At 34.0% G+C, this 20489-nt stretch overlaps 2 protein-coding genes across 5 annotated transcripts; both read left to right on the forward strand.

Annotated features, from left to right (window-relative positions):
- Positions 1-11977: 11977 nt before the first annotated feature.
- Positions 11978-15472, forward strand: LOC125875075 (uncharacterized). Of its 4 annotated transcripts, none has more exons than XM_049556148.1 (2): positions 11978-13147; positions 15052-15472. In XM_049556148.1, exon 1 carries the CDS (start codon positions 12064-12066, stop codon positions 13144-13146), a length of 1083 nt encoding a protein of 360 aa, XP_049412105.1. In that variant the 5' UTR covers positions 11978-12063; the 3' UTR covers position 13147; positions 15052-15472. The 4 variants fall into 4 exon arrangements, with proteins under 4 accessions (XP_049412105.1, XP_049412104.1, XP_049412106.1 ...); XM_049556147.1 differs by having other exon boundaries at positions 15089-15472; XM_049556149.1 differs by lacking the exon at positions 15052-15472 and adding an exon at positions 13957-13971.
- Positions 15473-16922: 1450 nt separating this feature from the next.
- On the forward strand, positions 16923-19911 carry LOC125875092 (tobamovirus multiplication protein 2B). The gene is made up of 5 exons (XM_049556172.1): positions 16923-17134; positions 17892-17957; positions 18060-18124; positions 18842-18932; positions 19512-19911. Exons 1-5 carry the CDS (start codon positions 16994-16996, stop codon positions 19557-19559), a joined length of 411 nt encoding a protein of 136 aa, XP_049412129.1. The 5' UTR covers positions 16923-16993; the 3' UTR covers positions 19560-19911.
- The last annotated feature ends 578 nt before the right edge of the window (positions 19912-20489 follow it).

Here is a 20489-nt window from a genome sequence, read left to right on the forward strand (position 1 = left end):
CAACTCACAATCCCCATAAACCATGTAGTCATCATGGGTAGAAAAGAGTCATACTTTTTAGATATTCCTTAGTGCTTTTTAGCATAGACCAGTGGATCCACTTAGTAGTCAGATTCTATACCCTCGGCAAGGTATAGGACGACCCTGGCAGTGTGAGGCAAAACGTTGTATCATTACAATAGCTATTAAGTGATGGTTGTCGATTAGAGAAACTCCCACAGAAGTAATAGTATTCTTATATACACAGTTTAATTGTATTTTTACATACATTTTAGAGTTATAATTGTATTTTTGCATACATACAAAGTATTATTGTATTTCCAAAATACACCAATTGACATCCATGTTTAAAACAACTTTTCTTTATATTGCACATGTTTTTAAACTGCTTTATATTGAAATGAGTTCATTTAAGTTGAGTTGAGTTAAGCCAGGTAAGTTCTTCAGTTCCTTTCAAGCTTATGTCTTGTTTTAGAATTTCCGTCACATATACGTACATTCCATGTACTGATGCCATTTGGCCTGCATCTTTTTATGATGCAGACACAAGTAACCAGGATCAACATCCAGCGCATCGTTGATTCTAGTTGATCTCCAGAGTTTGTTGGTGAGCCTTCTTGCTTTCGGAGGATCCCTTTTTATTGCTTTTCAATATTTAGTTCATTAGGATGTCGTGGGTCTTGTCCCGACATCCATCTCAATTATTAGAGGCTTCATAGATAGACAGTCAGTTAGTTCATTTGTCTTTATCTTGTTATTGACTTATGTTCAGTTTTGAGTTGCAATTTTGGCTAAGTTAAATGTCTATTTCTAAAACATTATGAGTTTAGTTTGAGACAGCTGAGTTATCTTGCATTTGGATTCTCTTCTTAATGCTTAAAAGTCTTTTGCTGAGTAAGTAAGTCAGGCCAATGGTTCGCTTGGGGCCAACAATGGTTCTCGAGTGTCAGGTCCGTCTAGGGTGTAGGCTTGGGGAGTGACAATGAAAATTTAAATTTAAAAATACAATTTATAACATAATAATTTAAATACAAGCTAATAATACAATACATAACATANATGAGTTTAGTTTGAGACAGCTGAGTTATCTTGCATTTGGATTCTCTTCTTAATGCTTAAAAGTCTTTCGTTGAGTAAGTAAGTCAGGCCAATGGTTCGCTTGGGGCCAGCAATGGTTCTCGAGTGTCAGTTCCGCCCAGGGTGTAGGCTTGGGGAGTGACAATGAAAATTTAAATTTAAAAATACAATTTATAACATAATAATTTAAATACAAGCTAATAATACAATACATAACATAATAATTTCAAAAATAAAAACAATAATTTAGTAATCCGGTAGGTCATTTTCAGATTTAACAATATTCGAAAAAAATTAGTGTATGATCCAAAGAATTATTGTGCTTGTAATTGCGATTTTGCTTGTTGATTTCTTTTCTCAATTATTCGTAGTTGTTCTTTAAAATTTTAGAATAAATAATTAGATAAAGAATTGAAAAATTAAATTATATTATATTACATGAAAATCATATAAGGTGATTATTTTGAGGGAAAAAAAGAAGAAAGAATGGATTCATATTATGAAATAAGAAAGTGAAATAGAAATAATGCTATAATATTGAGGAGAGAGAAAATGATTCTTTTTTAGAGAGTAAAATAGATAATTGGGTTGGTGTTGATTGTCTGAAAAAATAGAAAACTCTATATTTAGAGAGTAAAATAGAGTGTAGGGTTGGAGATGCTTTTAGGGTTGCGATGACTTAGCAATGACTTTACAATAATCAGGCCTCTTAAATTTGTCAATATATTTCATTTAGACATCCAAATTAAGAGTCTGCTTGACATTGTTATTGGAAGGCCGGAATCACTTATTTTGAGAGAAAAACACTTTTGTTGAAAAGTTATGTATTTAGCAAATCTAAAAAAGTGTTTTTAAATAGAAGCAAAAGTAGTTTTTCTGTTTTTGGGATGAAGCTAAAAATATCTGCAGCAAAACCAAAAAATATTTTTTCTCAAGACTAAAATATCCCTTTCACATATATATATATATATATATTTACCAAGATATCTCTTATTAATTAATTAACATATCTCATAATTTTGGTTAAAATTCATTTAAAATTTTTATTTTTTATTTTTATATGATAAATTTTATATTTATATTACGTTTATATATTATTATTTTATATTTTACATATTATTTTACGTATAATTTTACAGAACTAGAAAAAAGATATTAACAATATTTTTGTAAGATTAGGAAAAGGAGGAAAAATAACAATTAAAGATTTCAACCCTCCAAAAAAAGGTATGATAGTGATTGGAAATTTAAATATGTAGATTTTATTTTAATAAAGATAAAAGTTAATTCACTTTTTTATAATAGATATTTAAAATAGTTTCTTTCTATAAAATAATCTTAATTTTAAAAGTACATTAATAGTTGTCCTTTTTCGTAATTTGATTCTCAAAAAATATTTTTAAAAAAAGATCAGTCAAATACAATTTGCTTATGAAAAACATTTTTCAAATAAATTAGTCAAACACAAATTATTATTTTTTTCAATAGCATTTTTTGAAAAGCCATTTAAAAAAAGTGTTTCTAAAAATAAGCCGTGTTTTAGTAGCAATGCCAAACAAGCTCTAAGTCATATCTTAATTAAATATCTTAATTCCTAATAATGTATCCAAATAATTACAGCTGGTACCCTCCTTCATTAAGACTGATAATTTTCGCTTAACTGATACTAAATCAATATCATATATTATATTGGCAGCATGAAGACTGATAATTTCGTTTAACTGATTCTAAATCAGTATATATATACAACATTTGTANATAAAATAATCTTGATTTTAAAAGTACATTAATAGTTGTCCTTTTTCGTAATTTGATTCTCAAAAAATATTTTTTAAAAAAGATCAGTCAAATACAATTTGCTTATGAAAAACATTTTTCAAATGAATTAGTCAAACACAAATTGTTTTTTTTCAATAGCATTTTTTGAAAAGCCATTTAAAAAAAGTGTTTCTAAAAATAAGCCGTGTTTTAGCAGCAATTCCAAACAAGCTCTAAGTCATATTTTAATTAAATATCTTAATTACTAATAATGTATCCAAATAATTACAGTTGGTACCCTCCTTCATTAAGACTGGTAATTTTCGCTTAACTGATACTAAATCAATATATATATATACAACATTTGTATCATTAATGTTTCTTGTGCAGAAATTACTCATTAGTCAATGATATTATAAGAGTACTCATTAGTCAATGGTACTATATGACTATATATACTCTTATAGTATCATTGACTAATGAGTAATTTCTAAACAAGAAACCTTAATAATACCAATACAGTATATATGATACTTATTTAATATCAGTTAAGCGAAATTCGTTGGGAGATATATAGTGTAATTATTTAGTGGGATATAAATATAAAGAAGTATATGTTTGTAATTATTTTGTGGTATTTGCTTATTTTCCTCAAAAATATATGTCATGTTATCTCTCTGTTATATGTTTCATTAATTAACATACCACTAAAGTTTGAAAAGAAAAGTAGTCATAAATATTTTTTGTTTTTCTAAAATACTAAATAACTTATAACAAATTATATGTTAAAATAATTATTACTACAATATTTTAGAGAGAGGGAAGTCGAATTAATATTGCCCTACTAAAGGTTGTGGTGGATCAGAAAAATATCCTTCTACCCTTAAAAAAAGAAGTTTTAAGTTCACTTGATTTTTCTTTTACGAGGAGTATTTTATCCTTCAAGGCAAACTTTCTGATGCAAATTAAGTTAAATTAAATATTTTTGGTATATACTACTGTGCAAAGGAGCTGATGAAACTGTAGGGCATCTATTCTTTCTCTGTCCAGTAGCAACCGATAAATGGGAACAAGACAACTACTAAAATGGCAGGGAATCATAAGACCTAGTTGGGACTGGCCAACGGAGCGTGTATGGTTGGAACGTCATTGTGGAACAAATAGAGCTCACTCTATCATTTATCGAATGGCCTTAGCTGGATGTATATATCAAGTGTGGCAGGAGCGGAACCAAGTCATATTTCAAGGAAAGAAATGAACGTTGTCTACAATTGTGAGATTGATAATCCAAGATATATACTACTGTGTTTCCAAGAGCTTAAATTAGCTAGAGTTTTGTCCAAGCTTAATTTCTATCCTTGCTAGAGCTAGATAGGTACGTAGTAAAGGACTAAGGATGCTCACTCAGAACTGGGACTATGTCCAGTGACTGTTTGTTTTTAGTTACTTGACCGTGAGTTCTCACTTTGGTAATAAAATTTCCATAATTACCAAAATAAAATTGGTATAAATTCAAATTCTAAAATGGGTATCAAACATGGGTGAAAAACAAAAATAAAGTACTCTGTTCTTTAGATTGACACATTCGAGGAAATTCAATTCTTGAAAACATCGATGTTGTTTAATTTGGATATGTGATTTCATGAATATTTTATTTCAAATTTGTATTATTATTATTATATTATTTTCACATTTTGAATAAACTTCCCCTTGGATATCAAATTACACGAGATATTTCAACTTGTATGTCATAGTTAAATTTTTCCAAAAGAAAACCTACTTTTATTACACAGATACAAGTAATATATCAACGTATGTTGTGTCTATGTCCAGTGGCGGAGCCAGAAAATTTAACAAGGGGGTTCAAAATCTGAAAAGTAAACACACGAACTAGTGGAAGGGGGTTCGACATCTATTATACATATCTAAAAAATAATTTTAACCATGTATAAATAGTAATATTTTTCGCCTAGGGGGGTCGGATGACCCCCCTCATTACATGCTGCCTCTGCCACTGTCTATGTCATTTGTATTTCGTGTGTATATCACTCTGCACATACAGTTACATACATATGACACAAAATGTTATACATACAAATGTATATATAAAGAGAAGAAATTGTAAAAGCAAAGACACGGAAGAGAACTCCGACGAAGAAGAAAACTCTGGTGAAGAAAATAACTAACATACATAACCATTTTATTTTTTTATAGCAAAAGTCGGACCATTTTCACATCGATCTAGGATTTGTGTGAAAGAGAAACTTAAAAATAAAATAAATTTCAAAATCTCTAATCTTGTGGAATTTGTTGAATGTTATATATTTATATATATATAGATCAGGGGTAGGGGAGGAAAAATGAGGAGGAGATTAGGCCACTAGGAAATCGAACTCTCACAAATAAGATAAAAAAAATGCAAGTACTCAATCATTTAAGTTTCTAGATTTTCCGGGAAATAGTATTGTTAGTTACGATTAACATGAATTTATTTGAGAAACTTACATAAATCCCACGGTCAATTTAGAAGCTAACTACTTAGTTAGACTCTAATTTGCAATACTACGAATTTTATTAGATAGTGTGTCCAGATATGTACAAATACATCCAGATATATATATCTTGAGATACATGGAGTCAAAATTAGGTGTAATATGTTATGGATACACTATATCCAAGTGGATTCACTGGTATTTGAGATGCATAACAAATCTTGTTTATCAGTCTCTTGTGTATCTGATATCCCAGATACATGTAAATCACACAAAATACATACATATACATGTATCTAGTGTGATTTGTATGTATATGAGATACATAACAAATCTCGCGCGCCTCCCTTCTCATCCCGCTCACCTCTCTCTATTTTAGTGTATCTGATAGCAAAAATACATGTATCTGGATGTATTTTTCTGTCACGACCCAGACCGTCATGATTGACACCCACACTAACCCTCCTGTGGGAGAAGCGTTACTACAACCCAACTACCCAAACTAACAAAAACTAAGTATTTACAGACACGGAAACAGGTTTAAATGTCTAAAGGAAAAATAGGGAGTTCCCATAAACTCCAAAAGTCTAACAAAACAATTGCGAAAATAATGCCTAGAACCTGAAAGTCAATGTACCAAAACACCTACTAACGACAAGTCTAAGAAAATGGGTGCATCCTCAAACTAAACATAAGAATATCTAAAGTACTAGTCTCAGTCCAAATAGAAATGGACTAAACATAACGAGAATCATGGTAGCCTGGAAGAACTGACTCACTCTTGAATTCGATGGATCACTGATCTCCTAGACGAGGTTTGTTAGTAGCTGCCTGAAGATACCCTATACTCAACAAAGAAAGAACAAATGCAGTATCAGTACACAACCACAATGTACTGGTAGGATCACGCGGCTATTCCAATAAGTGAAACATATACAAGTAATCACAACATAATAAAATAGGCATACACCGAACATATACAATATTAGTCATAAATTCAAGATCAATGTACAATTCCACATTCTCAATAATACATTTATATGACAAGTCAATAGTCCTCTCATGGAACCCATAACCAAACTGTTAGTGTGCCGGATCGTGACACCCGTTCCAAGTTAGTGTGTTGTATCGTGACACCCGTTTCAATATATATGTTGGTACGTGACATCCAATCCCAGTTAGTGTGTCGGAATGTGACACTCGTTCCATTCAACAAGCCACAGTCACAATAATAATGTACATTCTTATAATCATACAATCAAGTGTTGATTCATGACATACAATCATTCGTTCATACTCATTTATGATTAGTGTGATCAATAGTGTAATACTTGCATGCATACATGCATTATAATGGAGCAATTACTAACACACATCACACAAATATAAAATCACAACCATCACCTATCTCGAACAAAGTTGGAACCTTCCTAAGAAACTTGATCCTTCCATTTTCGGATTCTTTCCGCTTTTTCTTGGTCTACAAATAATCAATATAATGCGAGGATCAATAAACGAAGGTCTAATTATCCGGATTATAACAAACTCAATAACCTAAGACCAAACCCATGATCCTAAGGTGCTGTTGACACCCAATTTTGACCCTCCACGATTTAATTAATTTTCAAGCTTCTTCAATTTTAAATAATTTTGAAATAATTGATATTGCAAATCTAAAATACTTTAAATTATTTTCGAGGCACCTTTTGCCATTTTTCATATAGATTATATAGCTTTATACTTAATATATATATATAACTTTCAATTTGAATAAATATTTAGATAGTCGTTTTCAGTGAAAATAGAGTTTTAATTAAATATGCATTTTATTTCCTTTAGAATGATTAATTCACAATTTAATAAAAATCTTTCTTTTCGAAATAGTTATTTTGTATTGTTGAAGTTAAGAAGTTTGAGTAATTAATTGAGTTTATAATTTGTCTCATTTCCATTTTATCAAATTTGAATTAATTGAAGTCGATTTGAATTTGATAAAAATAAACCAGCCCACACCCTAGATTATTCCACTTTTTGTTTTCTTCCTAATTTCCTATACCTCACGCGCCCACACTTTTTTTCCCCAGAAAGAACAAACACAACTCCCCTACGCAACCCCCATCCCACTTCTTTATTTCTTCTTCTTCTTCAGCGAAAGCAACTAGAATGAGCCCTAATTCCCAGTTTCATCTGTCATTTTCCTCTTTTTTCCTTCAATTCGTACTCTCCGCGTGCATAGCACGAGCTCAAAGACGCCTCAAGCTTCCAGCATTGCTTTCCTCAACGGAAATATCCTTCAAATTTTGATATTCTTTTTCAATTTCGTTTCAAATTCGTACGATTCCAACTCACTAGAGCCTTATCCATTAGGTTTTTTTTTTAAAAAAAAAAAAATAAATTTGCTCCTCCCACATCGTTTCTTCATCAGAAATTTGAGAGATTTTGGGGTCCTATAAACAGCCCCCTCTCTTCACTGTTCAGGGGGGGATTTTTTTTTTGGAGACCAGAGAGCACCCTAAAAGTTTTCTTTTGGGAATTCTTGGTTTCATAGTTCAAAATTCTGTGGCTCCGTGTGGTTGTTCGAGTTGAAGAGGTGGAATCGTCTTCCCAACTCGTCGTTCCGGTTCACTGCTCAGGACCAGGTAATTCCCCTTCTATGTTTCTTTTATTTTCGCATTTATTTACCCTGCTTGTTGTTGCAATCTGGTAGCTAAGTTTGTAGGTGTAAATTCAGCATTTTAAGTTGATTATTAGTTAGTAGTTACTGCCTTCATTTAAAAAAAAAAAAGGACATGTGAGATAATTATGCCTTCCTCTCTATTAATTTAATTTCAGCATCTGCTATTGTCTTAGGATGAGTTTAATCAGTGTTGAATGGAGTTGTGATTTTTTTTTATGTTCAAGAATTCCTAGCTATCAGATTGGAGTCTGTAACTTGCTTTTATTTTGATTTGGAAAGCTTTCGAAAGTACTTAGTTCTCTTGATTGTCTCACCTATCTAAGTTGTAAAAATAAAATAAAATTGAAATATGGAGTTGTACACTCCCATTCATAATCAATGAAATCCCCATTTCCTTATCTAACCCTTTACGTAGTTAAGCATTCATTTACATTGTTTGGGCTGTATGTATACATTTGGATTTTTGCATATCAGTAGAGTATTATACATTCCTTCCCTTGTTTACATTCTGTCCAGTTCCCTCTTCACAATGTGGGTATCTCGCTTGCTTCTTATGTTAAGGATCTTATTTGTTCGGGAATCATGAGTTGATCCTAGATTTAGTTGAGCTCTAGATAAGGTTGAGTTTTAATTCAACTTCTCTTTGGTTGCTCCTAAATCCCAAGATCCTCATGTTACTCTTTTGAGCTATAGGTCCTAAATTGCGTACATTAGCTTCGTTTGGAATTCATAAGTTCAAATTTCATTATTATATATACGTTGTTCTATTTGAGAATTCATGTTAAACTTTATCTATCTAATGTGATAGATTGACATTATTTGGCTTGAGTTTGTGCATTTACCTATTACCTATAGCTATCGATTTTGAGTTTGCTTAAGCCGCTAGTTCTAACAAAGTGAAATACTCCAGCATATTCTCTAATTTGCATCAGTTTATTAGTTGTGTATTAACTACCTTTGGTGTCTTCAGTCGAAGAGTTTCAATTATTATTTGTTTCAAAAGTTCTAGTTACGATTAATTGACTAATTTTGTGAGTTAAAGTTAGCATGTTGACTGATAGATTTAAGAATAGTTGCCACCCGCCTGCACATCTGGGATCTCATCTATTTGGGGATTTCATGAATTGGCTCTATTAGGCTGTTGATTTGTTATTTATCAGTGGTGTTGTGTTTCTCCTCGTCTATTTGCTCTTTTTATTTTATTTCATTATGAAAACACCTTTGTTTCTCCTTCCCCGTTTTTTTTGAAATGGGAATGTTTGGTTTGGAGTCTTAATTATTTTCTCTTCGTTGAATTGTATAAATCAAGATGGCAAATAAGATGGTTGTGTCTTTCTTGTCTGTTCTGCTACACATAAGTGTTAAGTTTGCAATTATTATAGTAGCCATTATCAGTTTCCCATTCCTTCATATTTAGTTTGGGTGAAGAGATGTGTAGGTCTTAAGTATTTAAGATCCTTCTAATAATTATTTCACGTAGAGGTTAAATCGATTTGTTAAATAAATCTAGCGTTGCCTTTGCGTATATGTGAATCTGTTGGCCTGTGATATGAACCTTTGGGATGCAGCTTTTAATCTAAATCTGTAATCGTCATTTTTTAGTTCATTATCGAAACCAATGTGTGACAGTTTCATAATCTATTGACCTACTGTATTCCTTCATGAATTATTATATGGTGCTAAATGTTGATTGTTGTTTAAATGGTCCTTAGGACATGATTGGTTGTTAGGAAGAGACCTTTTGATTGTCATCTCTTTATTCACCATGAGAAGTACATTTTGGTCATTAATTACTTTTTAATTCTCCGTCTCTTTAAGTTATGATTTCACTTGCCTTGTGACTAATTCCAACATGTTAAGGCAATAGCTCTTTGGTAATAATGGGTTTGTTGTTTAAATTGCGGTGAAGGACAAATTGTTGAATTGATTATCCTTGAGTTTTGTATCTTAGTTTATTAAAGAATTTGTTCGTTTACTAATCTTTTTTTTTCCTCATTTTCTTTGCATGAACTCACCCGTTTGAGTCCATTCGGACTTTCCATTCCCTCGCGTTCTCTTCTTTTCGAGTGAAACCTCCGCCAAGTTGTGAAAGGAAAGCTAGTATATTGGGTTGAGACCCCAAAACCAGCAGCAACAGCAGCTCAAAAGAGCTGAAACGAAAGGGTTTTTCCGTTCAAATTGGCCGAAATTTGAACAGGCTGAAATGAGGCAGAATTGCAGCAGCTTTAAAGGGCTGAAACTCGCATTTTTCTTACTAAAGAAAATTTGAAAATGGCGCCAGCAGCAGCAACTAAGAAGCAGCAAATGGACTTAAATTTGTCCAAGTTTTGTTCGCACTTTTATTTTCCTTATATTGTGATTTTGCGATATTTGCTTTTAACTTCTAACATCTATTTTATCTAACTTAGATGAATCCTTGGAAGTTTTTATATAACTCTTCTATTTCGCTAGTTGCTTACTTCAAATATTTAAATTTTTCAAAACCCGTTTTAGTTAAGTCACTCTAAGCTTCAAGACTAACTTGAGAATTATCCATATTCTTTCATAGTTAGTATTTAGCTTTCAAATCCACGCTTAAGTTATTGTGTTGACTTCTCGACTCAAAAACTTGACTCGGATAAAATGTTAAATTAATTTATTATTTTGGCACTTCAACATTTGAATTATTTCATTAATTGGGATAATATGAATGTAGAAGTATCAAAGATTTCTCATTTATCAAAATAAATAATAATAATAAAAAATCAAATAATAAAATATATATATATATATATATATATATAAATATAAAATAAGATTTTTCAAGTAATTTAAGTTTTCTTTTAAAATTAGCCAACCTTTAAATCCGTCGGTTAACCGCGTGTTAGCGGATTCTCTAAGATGCCTAAACCCTTCCTTAGAGAATTATTTGAACCCTTACCCGACTCTGGTTTTATTTAAAATATTTTCTTTCAAAAATTTCATTTTTTAATGGTTTTCTTAATTTTTTCCAAAAATTAAGTGGCGACTTCCAAATTACTCATTTTTCCAAAAACATGTACAAAGTTGCCAAAGTTGCAAAATTGGTTTCGAAACCATTAGTTTTCGAAATCGAGTTGTAACAGGTGCAGCTAGGGCTTTTTCCCACCATCCAATTCAGTCCAAACACCCTTCCACAATAATTAATAACCAAGAATCTAAGTTCTACGAATCGAAAATGGATTAGGGGAGTAATAATCTTACCTTTTGCACCAAAAGCAGTGGAAAACAATCAAGAAATAGCCTAGGGTTGTCTCCTAACTCTTAAGAACGAAGTTTGCAGAATAATGACGTTTTTGGGGTTTATTTCCGACTTAAGTCACGTTTGTCTCCCGCTACAACTGCCCCGCCCTGGCGGGAATAATTCAGCCCTGGCGGCTTGCATGGAAACAGAGAGTCGAATTAAGAGTTTCAAATCCCCATTTCACAATACATCTTCATCCCATGACACTCAGAAACTACCCGCTCACGCTAAGATCAGTTTCAGGAGTTCTACTCGCTCGAATTCGATTCCGTAAAGTCGTACGAATTCCTTAACGTCTTAGTTATCCACTCATGTAATCAAATCCATTATTAGATATCTCATTCACTACCAGATCTTCCTAGACCTCACTGAGATTTCGTCCAAATCTGGACTAGGCTAGGAATTCCTACCAAAAAGTTTTCCGGCCCAAAAAATTTTCCCATTAGTTTTCTATAACGACGGAAACATGTCGTTACATTTTCTTTATATATGGTAGAATTTTTTTAATTAGTGATAATATACGTAATGTTTTGAAAGGATAAATACTAATAATATATACGATAGTGATTATAAAGTGTGTGTAGTTTCTCCCATTTCGGTATATCTTTGTAGAAGTCCCATTTGCCATTTCTTGCTCAAAATTAGCTTTAGGCCCAATGTTTAAAGCCCAATCAACATCCCGTCAACATAGCATCTACTGACTCAGCTTTTTACCAGAGCTTCTCTGCTTCACAATCTTGGTAAGGCAAGTATCCCCATAAACGAAAAGCTTCCATTTTACCTACAGAGAGAAAACGATGAAGCTCTCACTGAAACTCCAAGAGCAATCTCAAACCCAGAATCACCAAAAACAATCACAAACTCACCCACTTCTCCTCCGTGCCAAAATCCCCATTTCCATTTTCAATCTTCCTTTCCTTTCTTGCTTTTCCACCACCACCCACCACCCTTCTGATCTCTCGCTTTCTCTTGCCACCAATCTCCCTTCTGGACCTACCCTTAAACTCGCCTACTCCACTGCATCAACCCCCACCACTCCCAGCTCCACCACCCCAATCGCCCCTCCTTTAACTCTGACGCTCAAATCTGGAATTGGGGTTTTTGGGTCTCCCAAGAACTCACCTTTAGTCATTTCTGCTAACTTTTCCTTCTCCCCTTTGAATTCTAATCAAAATCCCACTTTTACCCTTCTCTTCAAACCCCAATTGGGTTCCTTTTCGCTTCGTAAAAGCACTACTTCTGATCTGAATTCTAGTTCTAGTGCTGTGGGTAAGCAGAATGGTGATGGGAATTCATTTGGTTTTGTTCCTTTGGAGAGGCCATCGAGTTTTAAGGAATTCTCGATGGAGGATTATGCGAAAGATTCTGTCTTTAAGGGGATTGCAGTTATGGCGAAGACGGAAATGCCTTTGACTAATAAGGTTATGATGGATTGCCGTTGGGGTGTGAATTTCCCCAAGGATTTGGGAAGCAGGATGCCGTTTTTAAGTGTGAATAAGATCGGGATTAAGAGAGTTGAGGAAGTTAAGGAGGTGAAGGAGAAGAAGGATGAGAATTCGGGAGAAACGGAGTTGCTGAAAGGTATGTGTTTTTGGATGAAAAACGAGTTGGAGATGCTGCAGAGAGAGAATAGAGAGATGAAACATAGGTTGGAGGAAATGAAGATGGGGAATGGTGTTAGGAAGGGTGTTGGTGAGGCAGAGTTTGTAGGTGTGCAGGTGATTGAGAATTCAGGGGGATTTGAGCAGTGGAGGAATAAGAGGAATAGTGGGGGAGAGAATCCGAAGAAAGAGGTGAAGAAGAACTCCTCCAACGGGAATCGAGCTAGTGATGTTGAGAGTGAGTTGCAGAAAGCTATTAGGGCTGCTTCTTCATCTTGAGGTTCGAACTGTCTGCTAATTACCTCGAGTAAATAGTTAAAGAATACTTCCTTTCTTAGTATGCAATGTATATATGAATGATCTTGCTGTAACGTAAGTGTGATACCTATCTCCTTAAGGAGGGTTAGATTGATGAAGAATTTGAAGTTTTACTTCTCCAGACTATAGAGAAGGCTTCAGGTCCTCCCTCGCGAGCATTCTAATGTTAGCTTATCTTTATTCCTTTATCTAACTGGGAAATTATTGTTCAAGTAGTGTTTGGAATAATTTATAGATTTCAATTGCTTTGCAATTCTTTGCACTATAGTTCTATTTCAGAATCGGACAGGAGAATGAGGAACACAATAGAAAATGTTGAGCGTCATTTTCTTTTATTCCTTACTGGAAAGCAATCTTACATTATAATTAATGTTTCCTTACCTTGCATTTAAGTAATTTCTCTGCGAAATGCAGATAGTATCTCTTTTCTCATTTTGTAATAAATAGAGATGACTATGATTTGTTCAAAGAATAAATAGGGATGACTGTGATTTTCTTCTTTGATCATTCAGTTTATCAGTTACATAAAGCTTTCATCATGTTTATGTTTCTATCAACAAAAAGTAACACCTTGCCCTTTCAATAGCAAAGAAGATTAGGAGTTTCATTTCTGGCTTATATGTACTATGTTAATGCAACAAAGATACTTCATAGCAGGTTGTTTTTGGTAAAAATGGTCTTTATGTGGTACTTCATTCCCCTTAGCCACTACTAGCTTCCTCCTTTTAATCCTTTTCGACTTTCCCCTTCCCTTGCTCTGTGAATGGGCAGGTGCTAAACTCCATCCGAAGTCTCAAGTAACCGTGGTCAGCCGTCTGGAGCATCCCTTAGCTAATTACATGAGTACATCTCCACCCTACTGAGCAACCAATCTTCACTAGTGGCACCAAATTCCCCTCTCAAATAATTGTCTTTTTTTTTTTAAATTTCCCACCCGGTGTCCAGTACCCACATTGGAACCGGACTAAATCTGGATTCGCGCCGGGAAGTCGCTCTCAAATAATTGTCATGGTTGATATGTAGTGCATATATGATGGCTCATTGAGAAAAATATGACTCATTATTATGAGTAACGGGAGTTTCAGATGTGCAAAGATTGCAAGAATGATCTTTAAGACTATCCAAATACCAATGCTCAACAGTCAGTACTCAGTACTGTGGAGTAAAGTGTTTACTTTATTTAAATTTAGCACTCATGGCTGCATATTTTTTAATAGATGAAAGACTGCTAAGCACCTGTGTGTCCATACATATTTTTATTCAAAAAACCGTCTGGTTATACATTTGAAGTTTCAAGTTTGAACAAATGGTTTTGACAAGTTTTTCAAGTGATTTTTTTCCCATTCACAAAGTATCAACTTCTTTTCAAGTTAAATGGATGTCTAAACACAACTCAATTTCCAATTACCTTCTTTTTAAAAAAATAAAAATAAAAATCAAGTATGCTGGACCTTTTTCTTCATCTATCTACAAATGGTGGGGCAAAGGGGATTGATCCTCTATGAGGGATTGGTTTTGAGGAAGAAATTGCAGATTTCTTAGAGCTAAAAAGGGCTGGATAGAGATTGGCATTACAACAGGTCAGACTTGGCAATTTGTTGGGGCTTGGAAGTGTTCTTTCAGAATTTTGTATATCTCCTCTTCCTCATTTTTATCCACTTCCTCTACCAGAAAAAGGAAGTCTAATCATATTATTTTTAATTACTTTGGGAACACACAGTTCCTAATTGTCTGACCTATTATGAAAGCTAATCTGGCACCCTAATAGATTTTGTCAAGGGGCTCTGCTGCTACCCTTTCTCCTCCTGAATGCTTTTCTTAAGTTTGGCAGGATTGTACTACAGATACTTGCCTTTTTGTGTATAGCTTGGAAGTGATGCTCCTAAATCTGTAATTTGATCAGCATGAAAGGACGGATTGGTGCACGAAGCATCTTGCATTCACGCAGGGCCTGAGAAAGGGTTGTACCTCAAGGGGTGTGATGTGGCGGCTGGGCTTACCTTTTTGATGATGAACCTAATTTCAGGAAATTACTGTTTACTTCAGTTATCGTGAGAATCCTTATTCGACAAGCCCAAGCAACTTAACTTGGAACTTTGGAACGTTTACCTTGTCTAACTTTAGGATTTGGCAGCCACATATTTTCTTGGATACAAGTATTGCACTATTGTTGCTATGATACTCTTTGTGAAAGTATATCAACATTATGTACTATCTGGATATGCTTCTCTATTCTACATGAGGGAGGCATCATGCCGCTCAATTGCACCGTGTTTCTCTTTTTCAATTATCGGCAGCCTCTTCAACCTTTATCCTCTTTGTATCTGACACAAGGTTCTCATTCCCTATGTCGATGTGCTAAGATGGTTTACGTGTGGATGTGAGTATATCTGTCTTTTGCTGTGGCTGTAGAAAATGGTGTATTTATCTAGTCATCTAGGAAGGATCAATCACTGCTTTGAAGGATGTACCAATATATAACTTTATGACCTTTGAAACCATAGTCTTATAATACCAGTAGGAAAATTCATCATTTAAGATCTGACAGATTAGAGATTACTAAAAGATCGTTAAATTAGAGATGATTGCAAGTTGATCAGATTTACGAGTCTCATAGTTTATTGACATCTTGAATTTCTTGCGATGCATGGGTGCCGGATGCTTTCCTTAATATGGCTTTGCAACAGGGATAATCCATGCCTACTTATTTCTGTGCCAGAAAACCCTTTCCAACATTTATTGGGCACTTCTGAGATGTAGCACTTATGTGAATTGCTAAGTGAGGCTTGCACGGAAAGACTCTCTTTGATCATGAAATCGCGTATTCATGGTTCAATTCTTGCTTAAAAGAAACCAAACTGATTAACATCTGTCAGAAAATGGTCTAACCCCCCCCCCCAACCCAAAGGTGTGTATAAAATAGAGAAATATAAAGTTCAGGTGGGTAATAGGTTGGAGTGTGTAGTTGAGATTTCGGGTATAGGTTGGGGAGGTTTTAGACCATTTTCTCAACATCTGTTCTTATACTATTAAATTGTGATATAAATTTATCAGTTCTAATTTTGACAACTTTTTCGTTTTTGATATACACTTATGTGTGTGTCCCAGAAACTTAAAATTTTGAATGCCGACAAGTCCTATAAACAAGTTGGAAGTTGGAACAAACAAAACGTAAAACACCATTTTTTAAAAAATCTTTGTTGATAAAAATCACCAGGTATAATTACTTGTATGTTGTTACTTTCTTTGTCTTGTGCACTTGAGTCTTTTGGTGCTCAAGTTTAAGGGTACGTATAATATATTCAAATCAAACTAAATATTGCCAACTTATGGATAATTGAATCCAAACCAAAAATAAATTCGAGTTTTCGTTTGGCGTATTTGTTTAATTTTCCCTTGAACACTCCCGTTAGACGAGAATCCAGTACTCCACTCTCTCATTTGCTTTGCATATTAAATTTTTACGGAAAGAAGAAATTTCAATAGTGATTAAAAATCGAATCAAATTGAAGATTTGAAGCTTAAAATTTCATAATTTTTTTTAAATACATATACAAATTATGAGCAAACTGAATTCTTGTAAACCAGTGAGTAGATTAAAAAGTTAGTATATCAGAGAAAATAGCAGATTAAAATCTAAAAGTGAACAGTTTAGTGAATTAGAATTATTAGGAGTAAAATTTTAATAAAACAAAAAACGTGAGAAACACATAAATAGGAAAGGGAAAAAATTGTTTTTTTATTTTATTTTTTGTGAATTCAGGCGAACTCAAGGGTCAGACACTCTATACCCACCGAGAAAATTTTGATGGCAACGCCGACGTCGACGGTCAAGGGCGGCAGTAGCAGAGATGGGACAGCGAAAACGATGGTGGCTGATCAAATTACACAGTCTATACAGTCTACTTCCAATCTCCTTCATCTCATGCTTCAGTCTTCCCCATCTCAGGCACCTCTACTCTCTTTCCTTCCTTATTTTTTTTCTAGATCAATTCATCTTAAAATTAATTTCCCAGTTGTTTGCTTATGCTCTTGTAGCAATTGGTGTACTTGATTCTCTTCTAATAGCTAAATTCTCTTCATGGGTATGCCTTAAATGCTGAATACAGCTCCATATAGAACAAAGATTAGACTTTTCGCAATTGGGGTTTATTACTTTGCAGGAAGTTCTTGGCTGAAGTGCGATTGATTGGTAGTGGGGGAACAACAACAATAGCAATTATGAGTGACCTTCAAGGCAATAAGCTGCTAATTAGGGATCTTTGTCGAATCACTTCCGCCTTTACTCTATGTATCAATGCATACTTGGATATCTATTGTATTGCCTCTTCCATTTTAATTTATATGACAGCTCTCTCCATTTCGAGACATTCCGTAATGTGTGATATCATTCCACAAATACTTATAGCTTTTAATACTTCAATCGTCAACGAACTTATCAACTACTTTTATAGTTTCTTATGTTAAATTACTGTTGTAAACTCCGTGCTCAATTAAATGCCTTTATATAGACGGTTATGTAGGGAGTGTCTTTTTAAAGCTTTGTGCACAAGGTTCTGGCTTAAGAATGTTTAGATACTTAGTAGCCCTAACATGTACGTTACTTTTTCTATATTGGGTAAAAAATACACGAAGTATACGTTAGGGCCACTATGGATTTAACGTGTACTTCATGTATTGCTGACACATTTCTCGATATGCTTCAGGCGGAACTGATGAAGCTACCAAAGAGTCTTTTTGCCAAGACATCTACTATCAAGAATACTGAGCTGGTATGCAGGTCCTCCTATAGTTATAATTTATGAATTTCAATTAAGGTGACCCTGGAGGAAGCCTCAATCCTAATTCTATTGCTTTGATTTTGCTCGTTGCAGGTATTGGAGCAGCTGCCTCGGGTGATTTCGTCATTGGATGCTCATATGGACAACGGGTTACAAAGGTTAGCCCTTTCACGCATTTTTGGTTTTACGAACTAATGGTTGATGAAATTACCTTGTAATTAACTTTCTTCTCTCAAAGTGAGCTTGGAATATGCAACTTGATGTTTGGAATGCGTCAATGCTTAAATGATCCAAGAATGATTTTTGTTGGGATGCTGGTCATCTATCTCGTTTACACGCTGAAAATTATCTTCCACTAAAATGTATATCCTGCCTTTACTTCAGAAAAAGAAGGTTGTTTCAGGGTATGGAACTAGGTAGATATGCTCTAATGTGAAATTATACATTGATCAGCTCTCTTTGTAGAGCAAGAGAAAGGAAATAGGAGGAAAGATTTGGATCGTGTGTAAAAGAGAGTGTGATCTTCATATAACCAAGTGTTTCTAGGCTGTAGAGTTGCATAGCACGTTATTTTTTCAAGTTAGGCATGAAGACGTGACTTATAATTTTCTTTTGATTAACGACTCTAAACTTGCGTGGATTTTCACAAGTTTGACCATTAAAGTTTGTGATTAATAAAGCAAAGAATTAGGATAGAGTTTTTGTAAGCTTGACAATAGATGAACAGCTACCAGTCTTGTTTAATGCTAGTGATCTTACTTTGATAATTGCAATGGAAGTTGCTTCCTTTGTGATAGAGGAATTATTCTTCCGGGATTCAGCTGTCTTGACTACTCCTTTTTCAACTGCTCTCATGTCAAAGTTAATGATTGCAGTGTTCCTCAGCTGAAAACTGTAATGCAGCTGCTCTCAAACATAGAAAACTGCCAGCTCAAGACCTTATCCAGGGCTCAAGATATTCAACAGGTATTACAAAACTCTCCTACCCCACCTCCCATCCCCCACACCCGAAATGGAAAAATATCCCAAGAGGTTATTATCCCTCTCTCGTTGGATTGTCAATCATTCATATATTTATGGGGTTTATGTAGTTGCCTTACGGTTGGAAAACTTCCTAGAGAGAACATGGATAGTTGCAGCGACCCTAACATTTAGTTTAGTCTCTTTAGACAATTACTGGCACCTCTTAGTTATGAATTTATGACAAAAGGTGCAAAAGTTCATCAGCTCGATTGCTTTCAAATTCTTTCTTTACTGGTTGTGACAATATTCCTTACTACCCAATTGCATGACTGTACTTTTTTAATGATCAGTGCATGACAATACATTTTCAGTGACAGAACTTTCTTTCCTGTGCATTTGGAGAACTTTCTGGGGAATTTATTAGTTTTTCAGATATCATTATGCAGAGTGGTTCTGTTTGATTCTTTTTTTCTATGTTCTGTTTAAGCTGCTTCAGACATTGTCTCTTAAGCATATCCTCTTTAGATGATTTATTTAGAACTAGAACGGTGACTAACTTATCTGTCCCACCTATCTTTTCAGGAGACTGGATCAGTAGAGCAACCTCCAAAGCCAGCTAACCTTCCTTAGGATGAATCACAGAATACTGGGCAAGGTTATAATTATGTCATCCTGATACTGAAGTATTTGATATAAATACAGAATTGATTGATATCGTTCACTGGTTAGCAAAAGAACCCTTAATGCTTCAACTACAGCGATAGTTTGGTTTTAATTTAGAGCTATAATTGTGTGTAATAGAATCTAATCCTAGAGTTGAACTGAAATTTTCTTGCCTTTAAGCCGACTCTCACTTTCTTTTTTTTATACTGTAAGCACTAATTATCTGCAGTCGGGGGCTGAGGGAGGAAGCCACATTCGATATTTGCTCATGCATATTCTTGATACTACAGATGTTCATATAAGAAAGAATAATTAACTAGACTCTAGTGGTTTCTTTAGTTCGTCATTTCTTGATTCTTCTCTAATCTCTAGAATGGCTTCTCTTACTTGTAATCTATGATTCCTTGTTGTAATCTCTAGACGCAGGTTTCCTCGTCATGGTTCGCATTGGAAATGCTACATTTTTATTTTGTTTTTATAACGGTGATGTCCAAGTCAGGTTTGTGTCAACTCGGCTATTCGTAGGAGTATTGAAATCCTGACATCATTAAGACATAAGATTGCATACTACTGTAGGATCAAGCAGAAAAAAGTTCTTAGCACTGAAATTCCAGCTTGACACTTGATTTAGTGTTCCATCCATGAAATCTTGGAGTGGTTTTCTTTTTTTAACAATTAAAGCAATTGCAAATTTAAGATTGTTCTTCGCCTAATGAAGACAATACAATACTATAGGTAACGATATTCGGGTTTTTTTCTTCTTGGATTTTGCAGAAACTGTGTTTGATGTAGATTTTGAAATGGGTAATGCTTTGAGAAGTTTTTGAGTTTTTACAAGATTTGAAGAATTGAGTTTGGACCCAAGTTTATCAATTTTCTTATAGAATGCCAACTTCA

The sequence above is a fragment of the Solanum stenotomum genome, chromosome 8 (assembly GCF_019186545.1).
Source record: "Solanum stenotomum isolate F172 chromosome 8, ASM1918654v1, whole genome shotgun sequence".
NCBI lineage: Eukaryota > Viridiplantae > Streptophyta > Magnoliopsida > Solanales > Solanaceae > Solanum > Solanum stenotomum.